This window comes from Eublepharis macularius, chromosome 17 (assembly GCF_028583425.1).
Source record: "Eublepharis macularius isolate TG4126 chromosome 17, MPM_Emac_v1.0, whole genome shotgun sequence".
NCBI lineage: Eukaryota > Metazoa > Chordata > Lepidosauria > Squamata > Eublepharidae > Eublepharis > Eublepharis macularius.
Genome location: NC_072806.1, coordinates 6265662 through 6280544, shown reverse-complemented (window position 1 = coordinate 6280544; position 14883 = coordinate 6265662). Strand labels below are relative to the sequence as shown.

The window sequence follows — 14883 nt, the reverse complement described above, 5'->3', positions numbered from 1 at the left end:
TTCTGGCTCAGGCCAGAGGAATCGGACTTCTGAAGGCTTAGGTGAAAGTCCACCTGCTTCCCTTGTTCAGCAGCTCTTCTCCTTGCCTCTTTGCAAAATCCAGAACGGATTCGGTCATATACCACCAGGCAGACAATGACTGCAACAGAACTTAACAAAACTGCTTTTATTTTAACTCCAAGAAGCACTTGGAGTAGAATGTAAACATTTTTTTCTTTAGAAAAGCAATGATGCGGCTTAAACACCAACATCGTGAACAAAACAAAGAAATGCAGAACTGACTCACAGGTAGTACCACAGTAGTTATTTCTTTACAGTTACGAGAGTATATAAAATTACATTGATTCTGACCATATAATATTGCTGGAGGCAGGAATGGGTGATAGTTTTGATCTTCCCTGTGAAGTCTCTCTCCAGCTTGGGATAATGTCCTCTTTCTTTTGTCCGGGGATGGATGCAAAGTTGTAGGGTGGAATTTTTTTAAAAAAATGTGCAGAAACTTCGCACGCTTCCCTGGGAGCTGAGCTGTAACTATTTGCTCTTAAAACATGGAGCACCAAGACTTACAGTGCAATCCTATGCAGAGTGACTGAAATCAATGGGCTTAGACTTGTGTAACTCTGCATAGGATTGCACTGTTAGTCTTTTCAGACCTGCAAGAAAGAGATCATGCTGGGCTGAATCTTAGAGAATGTTTTCGGGGTCCAGTCAGAGACCCAGCCTGTAAACCAGTTCTAACTCCTGTAGTTAGTTCCCAACTCCACCCTGTAGAAGAAACACTGGCCAGATGGGGCCCTCTCCCAGTGTTCTCCACCCCGTTATGAAACTACAGTTCTTGGTCTGAGGGGTTCGCCTAAAGGGTTGGAAGTGCTCCATGCTTGCTGTAGAGAAACAACTTATATACACTGGTCCTTGTAGCATTGCAACCAGCAGGCCTTGGTGTCGCACACAAGTATTTTGTCCCATGTGTCCACTGGTTGCCATACTCAGCAACTACAGCCATGGCTGTAGGGAAAAAAAACCAACCTGACCATTTATGGGGGACTGCAGGAGAAGAAAGCATCACTCCTTTTGCTTTGGCCAAAACTGGCCAAAGTCCCAGAGCCACAAGAGGGGTAAAATGCCATTCGTTCAAGAAGCAGTCAGGGTATAGCATTTGGGGTTCAGGAACAGAACCATGTGAAGTTTTTTTTTCAAAAGTAGAATAAGCTCAGCTGTCCCCTCCAAGGCTGAGGCACCAGGTAACTTAGCATCCTGACTCAGAAAATTCAAGCGCCTTGCTGGTTACCTTATCTAAAAGGACCGCCAACTGAGTTACCAAACAGGCAAGAGAAGCCGCTCTGGCCATCTTTTACTAGAAGCGCATGATAGCATTAAAACAGATCAATGGCAGCCTGATGCTAAACAGGGGGAGGGGACCCTTTTCTTCTCCCAGTGAAGTCCAAAGCAGTCAGGAGAGAACAGGGAAGAAACTGGGCTTCACTAGGATATTAGGGGTTTTTTTAGGTCTCCTGAACACATGAATCCTTCCGATACCCATGCAGTTCAAAGGCAATCTGCCTTGCTTCTGCACAGCATTGGCCTTGAACAGTATTTTTCTTACGGGGATCCTTGAGGTCCTAGCATACAAAAGCAGAGTGCATTTCTGAGAACAAACAGAAGGACAACACCTCTAAACTTTTCCTAAAGAGCTCAGCTCTTTTTTTGAGGCAGCCCTCCTTGCTGAAGGGTTCTGTTCAACCAGCGAACAGGTGCTTATTTTACACACACGCACAAACACAGAGTCCTACGCTGCTACAGAATTGTGCTAACCAGTTGCACAGGCAGCTTTCCTTGCAGCCAGGAAGATCATTTGCCATTCTGTTAGTGGGCTCTGACTGAATGCAAAATGCCCCCCTGCCAGGGCCACAAGGAATAGGCCGGACAGTAAGACTTTCCACCTCGCCTTTGCAGTGCCTGGGGGCTGGATGATGCAGCCATGGTGCTCGCTGCTACAGGCGACAGCTCTGCCTCGGACTCGCTTGGAGCGAGTAGAGGAGGTGGGGATCCCGTTTCTCACTGCAGCGGCCCTACTGCCTGTTGTCCTTGGAGACGTTGTGTGCCAGCCAATTCACCTTGGTCTTCCAACTCTCTCGCAGGGCCTCGTTGAACTTGAGGTGGAATTGCTTCCTTGCTTCTTCGTCTGCTTTCCCTAGAGCCAGTGAGTCCTGGGGGATGGGAAGAGGGGATGTCAGGGTCATGGTGAAAGGCTGCTGCTGTGAGCATCCCGCTACTGTGGGTCCATCATGGAACCCAAGGGTGGGGCATGTTAAGAATCCCCCAACTAAGCCACTGACCTCCTTTGCTTCAGCTGGGGAGTGTTAGCTACCCTGGAGAAGGGCGGCAGGCAGGGCTAGAGATATGGGTAAGACGGAGGCAGCGGCTCATGTTCCTGCAAAACTGCCACCAGCATTTTTAGCTTCTCTCATTGTACAGCCAGCCCTCCCTGTCTCTTTCTCTACTGCTCCCCTCCTGCACACACAAGAGCACAAAGTTTTAACTGCGGGATCACACCCATCTCCTGCCCCATTCTGTTTCCCACGACTGACCCCAGCACCCGGGAATGTTGTCAACCAAGTAGGTTCACCTGCCTCCCTTTTCTTTTTAACCAAAGATGCCAGGGATACGCCGGGGGGGGGGGGAGGATGTTACCCCCTGTTCTGTTAACATCTAGTCGTTGGCCATCCGGCCCCACGAATTGCTCTTTGGGTGGCGCAATATGTGTGCTGCTCTCTCTTAGAAATTGTATTACATATTTATTGATGCTTTTATCTGGTTTTAAATTAACATGTTTATGCATTTTATATATGTTGTTTTCCGCTCTGATCCCGTTCGTGGGAAGAGCGGATTAGAAATGTAGTAGTAGTAGTAGTAATAATACAAAGCAGAAGTTCTCCAGGGCGGGCTATTGGATCCCTGCCTGCGGGATTATCCCATTGTGGCCCCAGCCCCCGCAACACCACCCTGTGGCTGAAAGAGGGTGACTGGAATGAAGTCGCCCAGAGAATTTCACAGGCTTAATGGAAAATCTAACTTGGGTCTTCCCGTAGGATGCCAAACGTTCTTAAGTGCTCCGGGTCTGGTCACTGCCTGTTAGCTGCCTTGAGTATCCCACCCCACTCCACACACCCCAAAACCTAGATCTGCATGTAGCCAATAGCTCATAAAATGTGGACAACAGGATTCCAAAGCCTCCACTCCAGTAGATGAGAAATTAGGGGATGAATGCCTCCCCTCCAGAAGCTCAGCTTTAGGACATGGGAGTTGTTACCCACCCACCCACCCCTCTCTCACCTTGAGGTATTGGATGTCTTTGGAGCAGCTGAGTTCTGGCAGGCCGGCTGCTTTCATCAGTGCAAAGAGATGCAGGAAGAGGAGGCCGTGGCAGCGGAGGATCATGTACGCCTGCTCACAGTAGCCTCGGAAGCTGTTTGGCAGAGAGGGAAGAATATGAACTCAACGAGGGCAGGAGGCAGCTGCCTGCCGCAGGACCATCCGAGACACTGCAGTGTTCCAGCTGCATCTGAGCCGGAGATGGGGGAATTGTTTCATGCACAAGGCAGGGAGCCACCGTCCGTGTCTCCTGCAGGCCTGTGCTGTGGAGCGCTGAACAAATGAAGCAGCTCAAGAGCCAGATGTATCCCGCCCCCCCCCAGGCCAGGATTTGCTCACTTCTGATGTAAGCTCTCGTTTGAGGTGATGTTCCAATCGAGTCATTACACAGATTTTGTACTCAAATCTCAGTCCCCTGCCCGGTCCTCTGGCCTTTCCACGCCTGCTCCCCAAATACAAACCCTGCTCTTCAGGAAGGAAGAAAATCAATCGCCCAGCGATCCTCACCGTTCAAATTTCTCACTGTTGTTCGTTTTCCCTTGCTGGATCACATGGACAAAGTCGTAAGTCAAGATGAAAGGGACTCGTTCACGGTTGATTCCAAATTTGGTCTTGAAGTTGCCCAGAAAGTGACCAAAATCAATATGGAACAGCTGGAGAGGGAGGGCATGGGAGGGCGGGGGGGAAGGAAGGTTAAGGCTCTTCTGTGTCCAGCCAAAATACACCTTGAGGCTTCAGTTCTGAGGGACTAGCTAAGCACGAACAATCCAGGTTCTATACTTAAAATAAACACCCGATAAATTAAGCAGGCACAGTTTAATCTATATTGTGTCTTAATTACTTTAAAATCAGTGGAATAAATGATGCACCTAGCTCTTCCATAGTCAAAAAGGCTAGCAAGGATTTTTTTAAAATGAAGCACCCGTAATGGTAGCTATCTTATTCACCCACTTTGGAGTTCGGGATTCTATCAGGCATGTTTTCAAGCATCTCGGTCTGCGATCGTAACAGCCAGAAATGTGCTTTTTCATTCTTATTACTTGAATTTCTACATAACCCTAGCAAAAGGCAGCTATTGATTACTGCATGTGCAAGTGGTCCATACCTGGCCGTTCTCTCGGATCATGATATTGTCGCTGTGGCGGTCGCCGATCCCCAGTACATATGTGGCCACACAGTAGCCAGCGCATGACAGCGTGAACTCTTCGATGGCATGTTCCAGCGCATCGCTGCACAGAGGAAAAACCCCGCAGAAGAAAAATTTAGAGATCTACCCAGCCTGCCAGTTAAGTAGTAACTGCCAAGCAGACATCACCTTGCAATGGGTTTTACTGCACAAAGCCTCCTCAAATTCTTTGGGAAAGCCTTCCCCCTATCTTCTGGCCCTGACCTAAACTAAAACTTTCTCTCCCTTTCCACATACTTGTCATTTAAGAGCATCCCGTTTCTTCCACCAACCAGCTAGATGCCTCCAGGAAACCAACAAAGCAAACCTGGAGGCCACACCCTTCTTCTAGAAGCTGCATCCCAGCCTCTTGTATTCAGAGCAGTTTATCTCTTCAGAACATGGAGGTTCCATTCAGCTGGCATGGTAGATGTCCATAAACTCGTCTAATTCACAGAGCTCTACTATGAGTGGTTCCGCATACGCAGGATAATGCACTTCCAATCCTCTTTATAGATCATTTGAAACGGATTTTTTTGTGTGCGAAACAAAAAATCCACCTCAAACTATTGATAAAGTGCATTGAAAGTGCATTATTCACCATGTGCGGAATCAGCCTATGACAGCTATCCACTGGCCTTTAAAGCCATCTGTGCCGGAGACACAATAATTGCAGCAGACCGTTCCAGAACTTAACATAGAAATTTCAGTGTTTTGGGCCCTTCTGTACCATTATTGCCGATCAAAACAAAGCTGAAATGCCCAAGACATCTCACAGGATGTGCTTTATCACTTCAAAAGGTAAGTAATTTGAGACTGGCTGCAGAAAGTCTGCTTTGTTCATATTTTATAATCCACCTTGAGTCTCAGTGAGAAACATAGTTAACGACAGCAGTAGTTCTCCTTCGCCAAGGCTGGATCCAGAGAAGCAACGCTACTGCATTCAGATGTCACAACGAACCAGGGCTTGTTTAAATCAGTTTCTGTGACAAACTTTGTGTCAGCACCCAGACAGAAACAACAAATTCCAATTTATGTGTATCCACCCAGAAAGTCCAATATCCTCTCTAAACGGCTCTTTGTAGCTAGGATTCTTATGAAGCTGCAGTTTGTGAATTCAGACTTCAGAATAAGCCACATTTAATATAACCTACAGTTAACAAACTAGCTAGTTTTTAAAAAAAAACTCCAGTTCAGAAGCCTGAGTTTGATGTCCACCAAGAAACCTCAATCTGTTAGGCTGCCTGAATTTGGACATGACAACTAACCAGGGTTCGTAAGCCATAGTATATTGTGAAGGTAAATGTGGCCAACCCCTGACATCAGTTGCCCAGACATGCTCGATCTCGTCAAATCTTGGAAGCTAAGCAGGATCTTGGAAGCTAACCAGGATTGGTTAGTTATTGAATGGGAGGCCTCCAAAGAAGACCAGGGTTGCAGAGGCAGGCTATGGTAAACCACCTCTGTTGAAAACCCCAGAAGAGGTCACCATAAGTCAGCTATGACTTGACAGCACTTTCCACCATCACCAAACGTGGCCAGTTGGGTGAGGAAAGAGGATGCCGGCAAGAGCCTTGCAAATCAAGAAAGCCAAAAAAGAGCAGAGCCACAAAACCTACCCAGGATTCTTGGATTTCAGCCAGTTCAGTAAGGCATCCTTGTTGAAGGCAGCGGTGGCCGCCATGTTGCTCTTGTTGAGCTGGATGTTGGCAATGGTGTCCGAGTGCATGATCACTTCAATCAGCCCTGTCTTGTCTCCGGTAGAGAGGCAGCCGTATGGGGACATCCTTTGGAGGAGAGCGTAAAGATGCACTTGGATTATGTTTACATAATAAAGAGGGAGCGCTGCCACTTAACCTTCCTTGGACATCCCATCCTAGAACTGCAGGTCCACTTCCCCTTCAATCCCACATGTAGCTACAGTCATTCATGAATGGAAGGGGGAGACAGACTCTGTACATGCCCAGAAACAAGCAAGCTATCGTGTCATCAACTGTTCCACTGCAGAGTCATTTGTTAGATGGGTATGAGAGAAAGAGATTTGCAGAACACACAAAACAAAATCCACTCTCACCACTTTTTATTTATACCATGCATTCAGCCAGTTATTACGGTTCTCACGGAGATCTACAGTAAAACCAAAATCATAACAGACCTTCCCATAGAACTAGTCAAAACTAGCAAAGTCTTTGCCATTTTAAAATTAAATTTTATAACAGCAGCAAAAATCCACACAGAAAGCATAGATAGCAGAAGCATAGGATTAAAATAATCACTTAAAAGCAGGCAATCTGATGGCATCAAGTTGGTATTTAGAAAAGACAAATACAAGAGAAGAGAAAGAAACACAAACTGGTCAGCTGCCATGTCAATCTCAGAAAGGTCTTTGAAGTAAAATAAGCCACACACTGTACGGGGCAGATTCACACATTACACAACAGCAAGCCCGTGTTTGCCACCCATTTCTCCACCCTATGGGGAAGCTGCTTTCAGTCTCTTCATCGCATTTATAGCATTCAGGGAGGATATTTAATCTCTGTTGTGTTTGAGGTGTGCTATCTCTCTCTCTAGGTACTTTGGTCACATCATGAGAAGACAAGATTCTCTGGAAAAGTGAATAATGCTAGGAAAATGGAAGGCAGTAGGAAAAGAGGAAGACCTAAAATGAGATGGCTTGACTCAGTAAAAAAGCCACATCCTCCAGTTTGCAGGATCTGAGCAAGTCTGTTAATGATAGGACATTTTGGAGGTCTTTCATTCATAGGGTCGCAATAGATCGGAGGCGACTTGATGGCACATAACACACACAAGTAGGCTAAACAGCTAGGAAACTAGTTTTTCCATATTCGATTTCAATTGGGAGATGGGAAGGAAACATCAAGATGAGGTGAGCCAAAAGATCTCCCAGGGAGATGGCCGATTATCATTCCTTGATGAAGCTGCTAGAATTGGATGGAAAAGGTATTATGGGGGCGGGGGTGCAGGAATGAAACTCTTCTTTGAGGTTTGGTGGTCAATCCCTCACCCCAGTAAATCAGTCATTTTGTCATAGATCGGTTTTCTGTTTTTTAAGCAGGCACCTTTAAAAAAAAAGGTTATGCTCTCAGGAAGCAGCTTTTTAAGGACCTTTTCACCATGCTAGTAAATAAAGACTTGTTCTGATTGTTATCATGTCCTTATTGGTGACAAGTTTTCTTGGTCATAGATCCAGAGAAGTAAGCCATGTTAGTTTGTAGTTGCAAAATAGTAAAAAATCCAGTAGTACCTTTAAGACTAACCAACTTTATTGCAGCATAAGCTTTTGAGAACCACAGCTCTCTTCATCAGATGCATCGTCTTAAAGGTGCTACTGGACTTTTTACAAGTTTTCTTGGAAGGCCATTGTGGGGGGCTGGTGAAGAGCTCTGCGACAGGCACCCTCCACCATGCCCTGAGCCCTGAATACGCCTTTCGGTAAATCACAAACCAGCAACGCCCCCTTCCCATAGAGCATCTTGTAACATCCCTCAGAGGCTGGATTTGATCCCAGGTTTTCTAGGGGCTGCCCCCCTTTTGCAACTGAATGCCTCACCTCAAATCGAGGCCCTCTTTCTTCCACAAAATGTCCATCAGATGAATCATCTGCAGGGTCAACATGTCCTGGCGGAGATCTGAAAATTGAGAAAGGCAGTTTTTTAAAAATATACATTTTGTCATCATCTTCCCCGTCTTGTTCCCACGCCTCAGTTTCTCCCTCTTCATGGACTCGGCTGATGAGTTTTGGTGCAACATGTCCTTTATCCAACCACAAGAGGGCACACTCACAATCTCGCCCTTATCTCAAGCCACACCGCTGGTCCCTCGAGCTTGGCCTTGTCTTCTGACTGGCAGCATCTGTCCAGGGTCTCAGGCAGGAAGGGCTCTTTTCTAAGATCTGTCTATTCTCAGGGATCGCATGCGGAGCCTTCTGCATTCAAAGTATGTGCTCTATCGCTAAGCCACATTTTTTCAAACCACAGCTGCTTTTAGATTGGATCCACATATGAAGCTACTTCGTGTCCAGCCAGACTAACAACAACATTTGATTTATATACCTCCCTTCAGGACAACTTAACGCCCACTCAAAGCGGTTTACAAAGTATGCCATTATTATCCTCATGACAATCACCCTGTGAGGTGGGTGGGGCTGAGAGAGCTCTGAAAGAGCTGTGATTCAAGCGGAGGAGTGGGGAATAAAATCTGCCTCTCCAGATAAAAGTCCTGTCACTCTTAACCACTACACCAAACTGGCTCCAGTGGTCCTCTCAGTTCTAACAGCCTCTAATAAAATCAGGAGGATCACTCGTACTCTTGGAAATACGGGCTGCTGAAATTCAAAAGTAATTTCTAAGCCCTTCTCAACTCCAACTCCAATGCAGGGAACTGGGTGGCCTTCTTACCGTCTCCATTCTTGAAAATGATGCCCACGTTGGTACCCCCTATTTCTTCATTGTTAAAGACAATCCATAGGGGCTTCATCTTGGAGTCCATGAAAGTGCAAAGGTCCACACTGGAGTCACACAAAATAAAAGGAGAGTAGCCTTTTCAGTTCAAGAGAAGAAACTCAAGTTTCTAGTCCTCATCCCAAGACCTTGCTGATAGCTGGCCAAAAAAAGGTACTTGAAAAAAGTAAAATTTTGTTGCTAGGAATACCTACCATGAGAAATGGTTTCAGACTTTATGAAATTAAGCAAAAGTGTATGTCTGTAAATACAGTTATTGGTTCTGGGTTTGCTAGTTCCAGGAGAAACCATAGGTAAGGCACTCAAATTACATATGAGACAAATTGCTAAAGGAGGAGGTGATCTCTACCAACATCTATTAACCACAATAACTAATTTCACCCTCCGTGTTCATTGGCAGGATACCTCTGGACTGCCAGGGGACAGACAGTTCATGCCCTGCTTGAGGGCTTCTTGGAGGCCCCCACTAACCAGTTCTGGAAACATGATGCTGGACTAGATAACTCTCTGCTCTGGATCCAGAAGGGCTGGTATTAAATTCACTCTCTGCCCTCTAGAAAACTTTCATACCCTGCTCTCTCACTTCTGTCTGCTGACATTTCAAACCACTGTTGGTAACATTGAGCACTAGAAACTTTCTCTGAAGGGGGTATTAAATCAACAGGTTGCCGATAACCTCCGCTCATCAGAGTCGCATTGCTTGGAAACTTCTTTGGCCATTGTGAGCAGCCCTCTCTGGTCCAAGACAACTGTCCGCCTTACCTGACTTTTGACAGGATGATGCTGGGGTTCAAAGGGGACTGGAGGTTGGAAAGCGCCTCCAGGTAAGTCTCTTGCCGCAGACAGGTATGCATGAACTCCTTGGTCTGGGGTTTGGGATTCTTCTGGGCACTCGTCTTGATGATGTCGTTCAAGGCCCTCATCTTGTGGAGGGCTTCGCCCTGGATCCAAAAAGAGATTTTTTAAAAAGAGCTATCCATTGACTTGCTTTCCTAGCCTTCCAAGAGCCCTGGGCAGCGCACAGAGTTCTCCAACACGGCAGGGAGATCAGGGTTGTGTGTTTCTTCTCCATTTGCCTCTGCAACTAAAGAGACTTCATGTTCAAATTACAGAGTCTGGTCTGCGATCCCCCCCCCCTCCAGCCTGATTCGGAACCCAAATTAAACCAGAATTTTAAATCCTGACTTGGAGGGAAGGCGGCAAGCCAGAGTTTGTGCTTGATTGGTTTATTTACTTACTTCATTTTTACTCCATCTTACAACATTCTCCTCTCCTCCATTTTATCTTTACAACAACCCTGTCAGGTAGATTAGGCTGAGAATGTGTGACTGGCTGGTGTGATTCAGGCATGGCACCAAACTATGGCTTTCCAGAAAGACAGCCTTCCATTATGAAGCCACACACAAGAGGAGGGAAGAAAGAGCACCAAGACTGCCCCCCCCACCATGCTCAACCAGAAACAGACCTCCTAAGTTTCAGAAAGAAAGCAACATAAGAATGACGTTTTCTGGATAGCGCCCCCTGCCTCGAGCAGAAGTCCAAGCATTCTCTCACACTCATCCTAGCTGAACTCCCATAATATGGTCTAACATAACAAGTAAGAACAACATCCCAGTTTGCCCTGAGCATTAGCAGATGTGTCCGTGTTTGACCATCACCAACAGATTACATTATGCAAAAGATGTGATTAGAAGCTTATTTTGTTCACTGGCCAAGGGTGCGGTATTCATCTATTCATGGTAGAGGACCTGTCCGTCAATCCCTCTTCGTTCCAAGAACATGAGATGGGAGAACCTTGCCCCATCCTACCTGTTTCATCAGAGCTTTCATGTGATGGGTGCTGCCTCGGCAGTAGGCTTCCAGGATCAGGCCAAACCTCAAGGCAACGGAAGGGACGTGCATTTCTGATCTAAGAGGGGAAGAAAACAAATTAGAGTTCAAGGACAGCTGGCACTGTGGGGCAGGATCCAAAGAGTTACCGAGAGAAAAAGGGAAAGACTTCACAGATCAATTTTTGAAGGAATTTGCCCTTCCTGCCCTGAACCCCTGCCACTGGAGACCCAAATTTTGCAAGAAGCCCTGCTTCAAAAAACGAGTTACCAGGTTTCCTTGTGTGGCAACCTGGTCAGTCAATCAGGCTGGAAAACTCGTTTCAGTTGATTGTGAAAAAAAGTTTCCCCCCAAGGTCCCTCCATACCTGAGATGCCAGAAGAGAAAGTGCCCTATTTTGCGATTCGATAAGGCTCTGTCCAATAGGAACTTGACTAATTCACACTCCAAATAGGATTCGTACTTCAGCACCTGGACCAGCTGCAGCAAATACTGGAACAATTCATCATCCCTGGGGAGGGAAGTGAAGGAATCATTCCCCCCAGCCATCAATTGCCATTACTGGAGCCATCAATTACCATTGGAGCCATCAATTCCCATTACTGGATTTCACCGCCCAACTAAAGCCCAAGCTGCACACATTGCCTGGAGATCCGAAAGCACAACTAAATGTGTCATTTAAGAGCAAAACCAGCAGGGACTATCTGGATTAGGGCCACAGTGCTTGCTAAAGGGGCAAGGAAGATTTACTTCTTCCCACTTGCATATCATTCATTTTTGGAAGTCACTGATGTAGTGATGGAATAATTCTGATGGCTTCCAAAGAGGGTTAGACAAATTCAGGGAGAATTAGCAGTTGCTGCTGAATGGAACCTCCATGTTCAGGAGGCGTATACCTCTGAATACCAGTTACTGGAGGAAAAACCAAAAGGGAAAGACTTGGGCCTCTGAGCCTCTGAGGCTAGCCTTTTGGGGATATCCAATTTGCTCCTATCAGAAGCAGGATGCTGAACTAGATAGGCCAGCGGTTTGAGCCAGCAAGGAAACTCTGCTTTTATCATCATCGTCAACAACGTCTATCGCTTGCTTCTCTAGCCAGGGCTGCATTAACCCATGGCCGGGCCCCTAGGCTTTCAGGTATTTGCCCCCCCGCCCCGGCACTTCAGTCTTTCACCCCACTACAGCTGACAGCCTGACCCTGGTACGGTAGGTCCTAGACCACAGTACATAGCCCTAGATCCATTCTGAGGGTCTCCTGAAGAATTCTGTTCCCAATTTTTGAAGTATTTTAATTGCGCAAGTAGAACTCTTCAGGAAAGCACATTCTGGGGGTATAATTGTTCAATACTGTAATATTTTGAAGTGAATACATTTTTTTATTATTTATTTGAAAATATATAATTTATGGATAATTGTTTTAATATAAGAGACAATTTGTTTCACTTCAGTAAGGAAGCAGTTAATTATCTTCTTAATAGAGGTTATATAAGAGAATCAATTGTAATTTATATGGGGGTGTGCCTCAGCAAAAAAAAATTGACAAGCCCCTCGTCCCTGCGGGGCCCCTAGGCTTCGGCCTAGTCAGGAATAAAACGGCCCTGATCTAGGCTTCGGCCTAGTCAGCCTTAGGAATAATACAGCCCTGTCTCTAGCACTACCTATGCTTCTGTCACAATGATCCCTCTCCCCAGGTTTCAAGCTTAACAGTTACTAAACCGCAAACGCTGCGCCAAACCCCAAATCTCATCTCTCTGTCAGTTGGCTGACGATGCGGCAGTCTGCCCCTCCACCCGGCTGCTCCCAAACCAACTCACGTCAGCTTTTTCAGGGAGTTAACGGTGAAGGCGCCCACATGGCAGTCTGGGAAGCAGAAATCCAGCAGCTCTAGAGCATTGAGGACTGGCAGCTCTGGCCAGGTTTGCAGCAAGTGGATCATCTGCGAGGGAAAGAGAAGGATGGATGAGGCCCGGCCCGGCCCCAAGGGGCTAATCCCCCCTGCAGAAGTAAACGGGGAGGCACAGTCAAGACACTCATACACTCTTGAGTTGAGTAGGCTCTTAAGCCAGGTATGCAAACATGCCCTGATCCTGCTGCCACTAAATCTGTGGTACTAAACAACCCTAGCCGGATCAGACCAGAAGTCCATCCAGACCTAGGCTCTCCCAATTTCCAGCAGCCTCTTGACAGCTTGCAAGCGGAGCACTGAAGCCAACAATCCTTCCGAGTTGTTTCTCCCTAGCATCTGATACTCAGTGGTATACTGCTCCTGAATGTGGAGGTTTTGTTTGCTTACATGGTCCGTGGCCATTGATAGTCCTGTTCCCCATAACTCCATTCATTTGTCCCCATCCCTGCCAAAGGCGGCTACTGCTTCACACCGACTAAGATTTTTAAAAGTTGAAAGCAGTTTGAAATAGGATTCGCTTCCCACAGTGTAATTAAGATAACTTCTTTTATCTCATGACTTTGCCCCTGTCCAAACACTGCACAAACCTGTTTATTGGAGCTGAGAATGAGATGTCCATGTATTTCATGAGAGGCAGTTCCTCATTCAAGCCATTTCCCCCTCTAGAAAAACAGCAGGATTTGAGTCCAGTGGCACCTCAGTGACCAAGATTTTCAGAGTGTAAGGTTTCAAGAGTCACAGCTTCCTTCTTTGTTTCTGAAGAATGGAGCTGTGACTCTCGAAAGCTTACTCTCTGAAAATCTTGATGGTCTCCAAGGTGCCACTGGACTCAAATCCTGCCGTTCTACTGCAGACCAACACGGCTGCCCACATCTTTTGCATTAACTATCTAGAAAAACAAACTCTTCTGTCTCCAGTTTTCCTGAGTGCTGCATCTCGCGCCATGAATAAGGATGCCTTCCTTCCAGAATTTTGGGATTACTAAATAACAGGTGATGGCATTAATATATATATACCCCAAACTTAAATACAGCAGTTGGGCTTGTATAAATTCTGCAATTGTGCGCTATTCTTTCTAAACCAAGTGTCAAGTTCTTGCGGATGCAAAGGTTTAACTTGAAAACCGTTGGGCAAGCGGTTTTGCTTCAGAGATCATAACCAAGACTCCCTCCAACCCCTCACCTGAGCTACATCTTCATGTTTGTTCCACTTGGTTACAACCAGCAACTTTGCCAAGGCTCCTGGATACTGGTCCCGGATCTGGTATCTCATCTTCCAGACCAAGTCCTTCTCATGCTCATAGAGCTCCACGTGGGATCTGCGCTCCAAGATCTCCTTCAGCTGCTGCTTCTATACATGCGGAAAGAAGAGGAGAAATAAAGAAATCGAGTGAGCCTGGGAACAGCAGGAAGAACAGAGTAAGGCTTTTAATGGGGTGCGCCAAGCTGGTGTGGGAATTCTAGATTATGGATAAGGCAAGGCTCAACAAATCCCAGGCACTAGGGCGCCATGGCACCTAGAAATTTCATTGTGGTGCCTATTATTTTCAGCATTTATTGCAAGTACTTCTTGGTGATTCTTAATAGAAGTATGAAGTTTATTTTGGTGAGGAATAGAGGTTAGCTTTTTGTTGTGATGACAACCAAGTTTACCCCATATTTTATACAGTACAACACTTTTGTTACAGCTTTTTTTTAATGACAAGAAACAGTGAAGAGTTTAGGATTAGGTTTTGTGGCAGCAACAATGAGCAAGTATTGGTCACTAATATAAAACCCTGAAAGCTGAAAAATAAATCTGGCTCCCTTATTTTGGGGGTAGATCATAAAGCTGAAGAAAATTTGTCAAGACCTAGGGCAAGGAAGGAAGGAAGAGAGATGCACAAAACGAGTCTCCAAAGGGTTGTGATCCGTTCCCTCCTTACCTCATCTGGATCCTCTACCATGTAACGGGGACACAGTGCTTTTCTTCCCTCTTCCAGCACCTGGAACACATAAAGAGCAGAACTTATAAGGATGGCACAGGAATATAGAACGCTGCATTATTTATACGGAGTCAGGCCATTGGTCCATCTTGTTCAATATCCTCGGCTCTGATTGGCTGCTAGAGAAAGTTCTTTCCCAGCACGT

The 14883-nt window shown here is 46.1% G+C and overlaps 1 protein-coding gene across 1 annotated transcript in view; it reads right to left on the bottom strand.

Moving 5' to 3' along the window:
- Positions 1–151: 151 nt before the first annotated feature.
- The window catches only part of PIK3CD (phosphatidylinositol-4,5-bisphosphate 3-kinase catalytic subunit delta), a 36459-nt gene continuing 21727 nt past the window's right edge, over positions 152–14883 (bottom strand). The window contains exons 11-23 of the mRNA XM_055001955.1: positions 14679–14738; positions 13937–14104; positions 12663–12784; positions 11216–11359; positions 10828–10927; positions 9781–9959; positions 8956–9065; positions 8109–8187; positions 6157–6324; positions 4478–4601; positions 3880–4025; positions 3334–3466; positions 152–2207 (exon numbers count right to left, since the gene is read on the bottom strand). Coding sequence (XP_054857930.1) covers positions 2070–2207; positions 3334–3466; positions 3880–4025; positions 4478–4601; positions 6157–6324; positions 8109–8187; positions 8956–9065; positions 9781–9959; positions 10828–10927; positions 11216–11359; positions 12663–12784; positions 13937–14104; positions 14679–14738 — 1671 coding nt within the window. The 3' untranslated portion in view covers positions 152–2069. The remainder of the gene's footprint in view (positions 2208–3333; positions 3467–3879; positions 4026–4477; positions 4602–6156; positions 6325–8108; positions 8188–8955; positions 9066–9780; positions 9960–10827; positions 10928–11215; positions 11360–12662; positions 12785–13936; positions 14105–14678; positions 14739–14883) is intronic.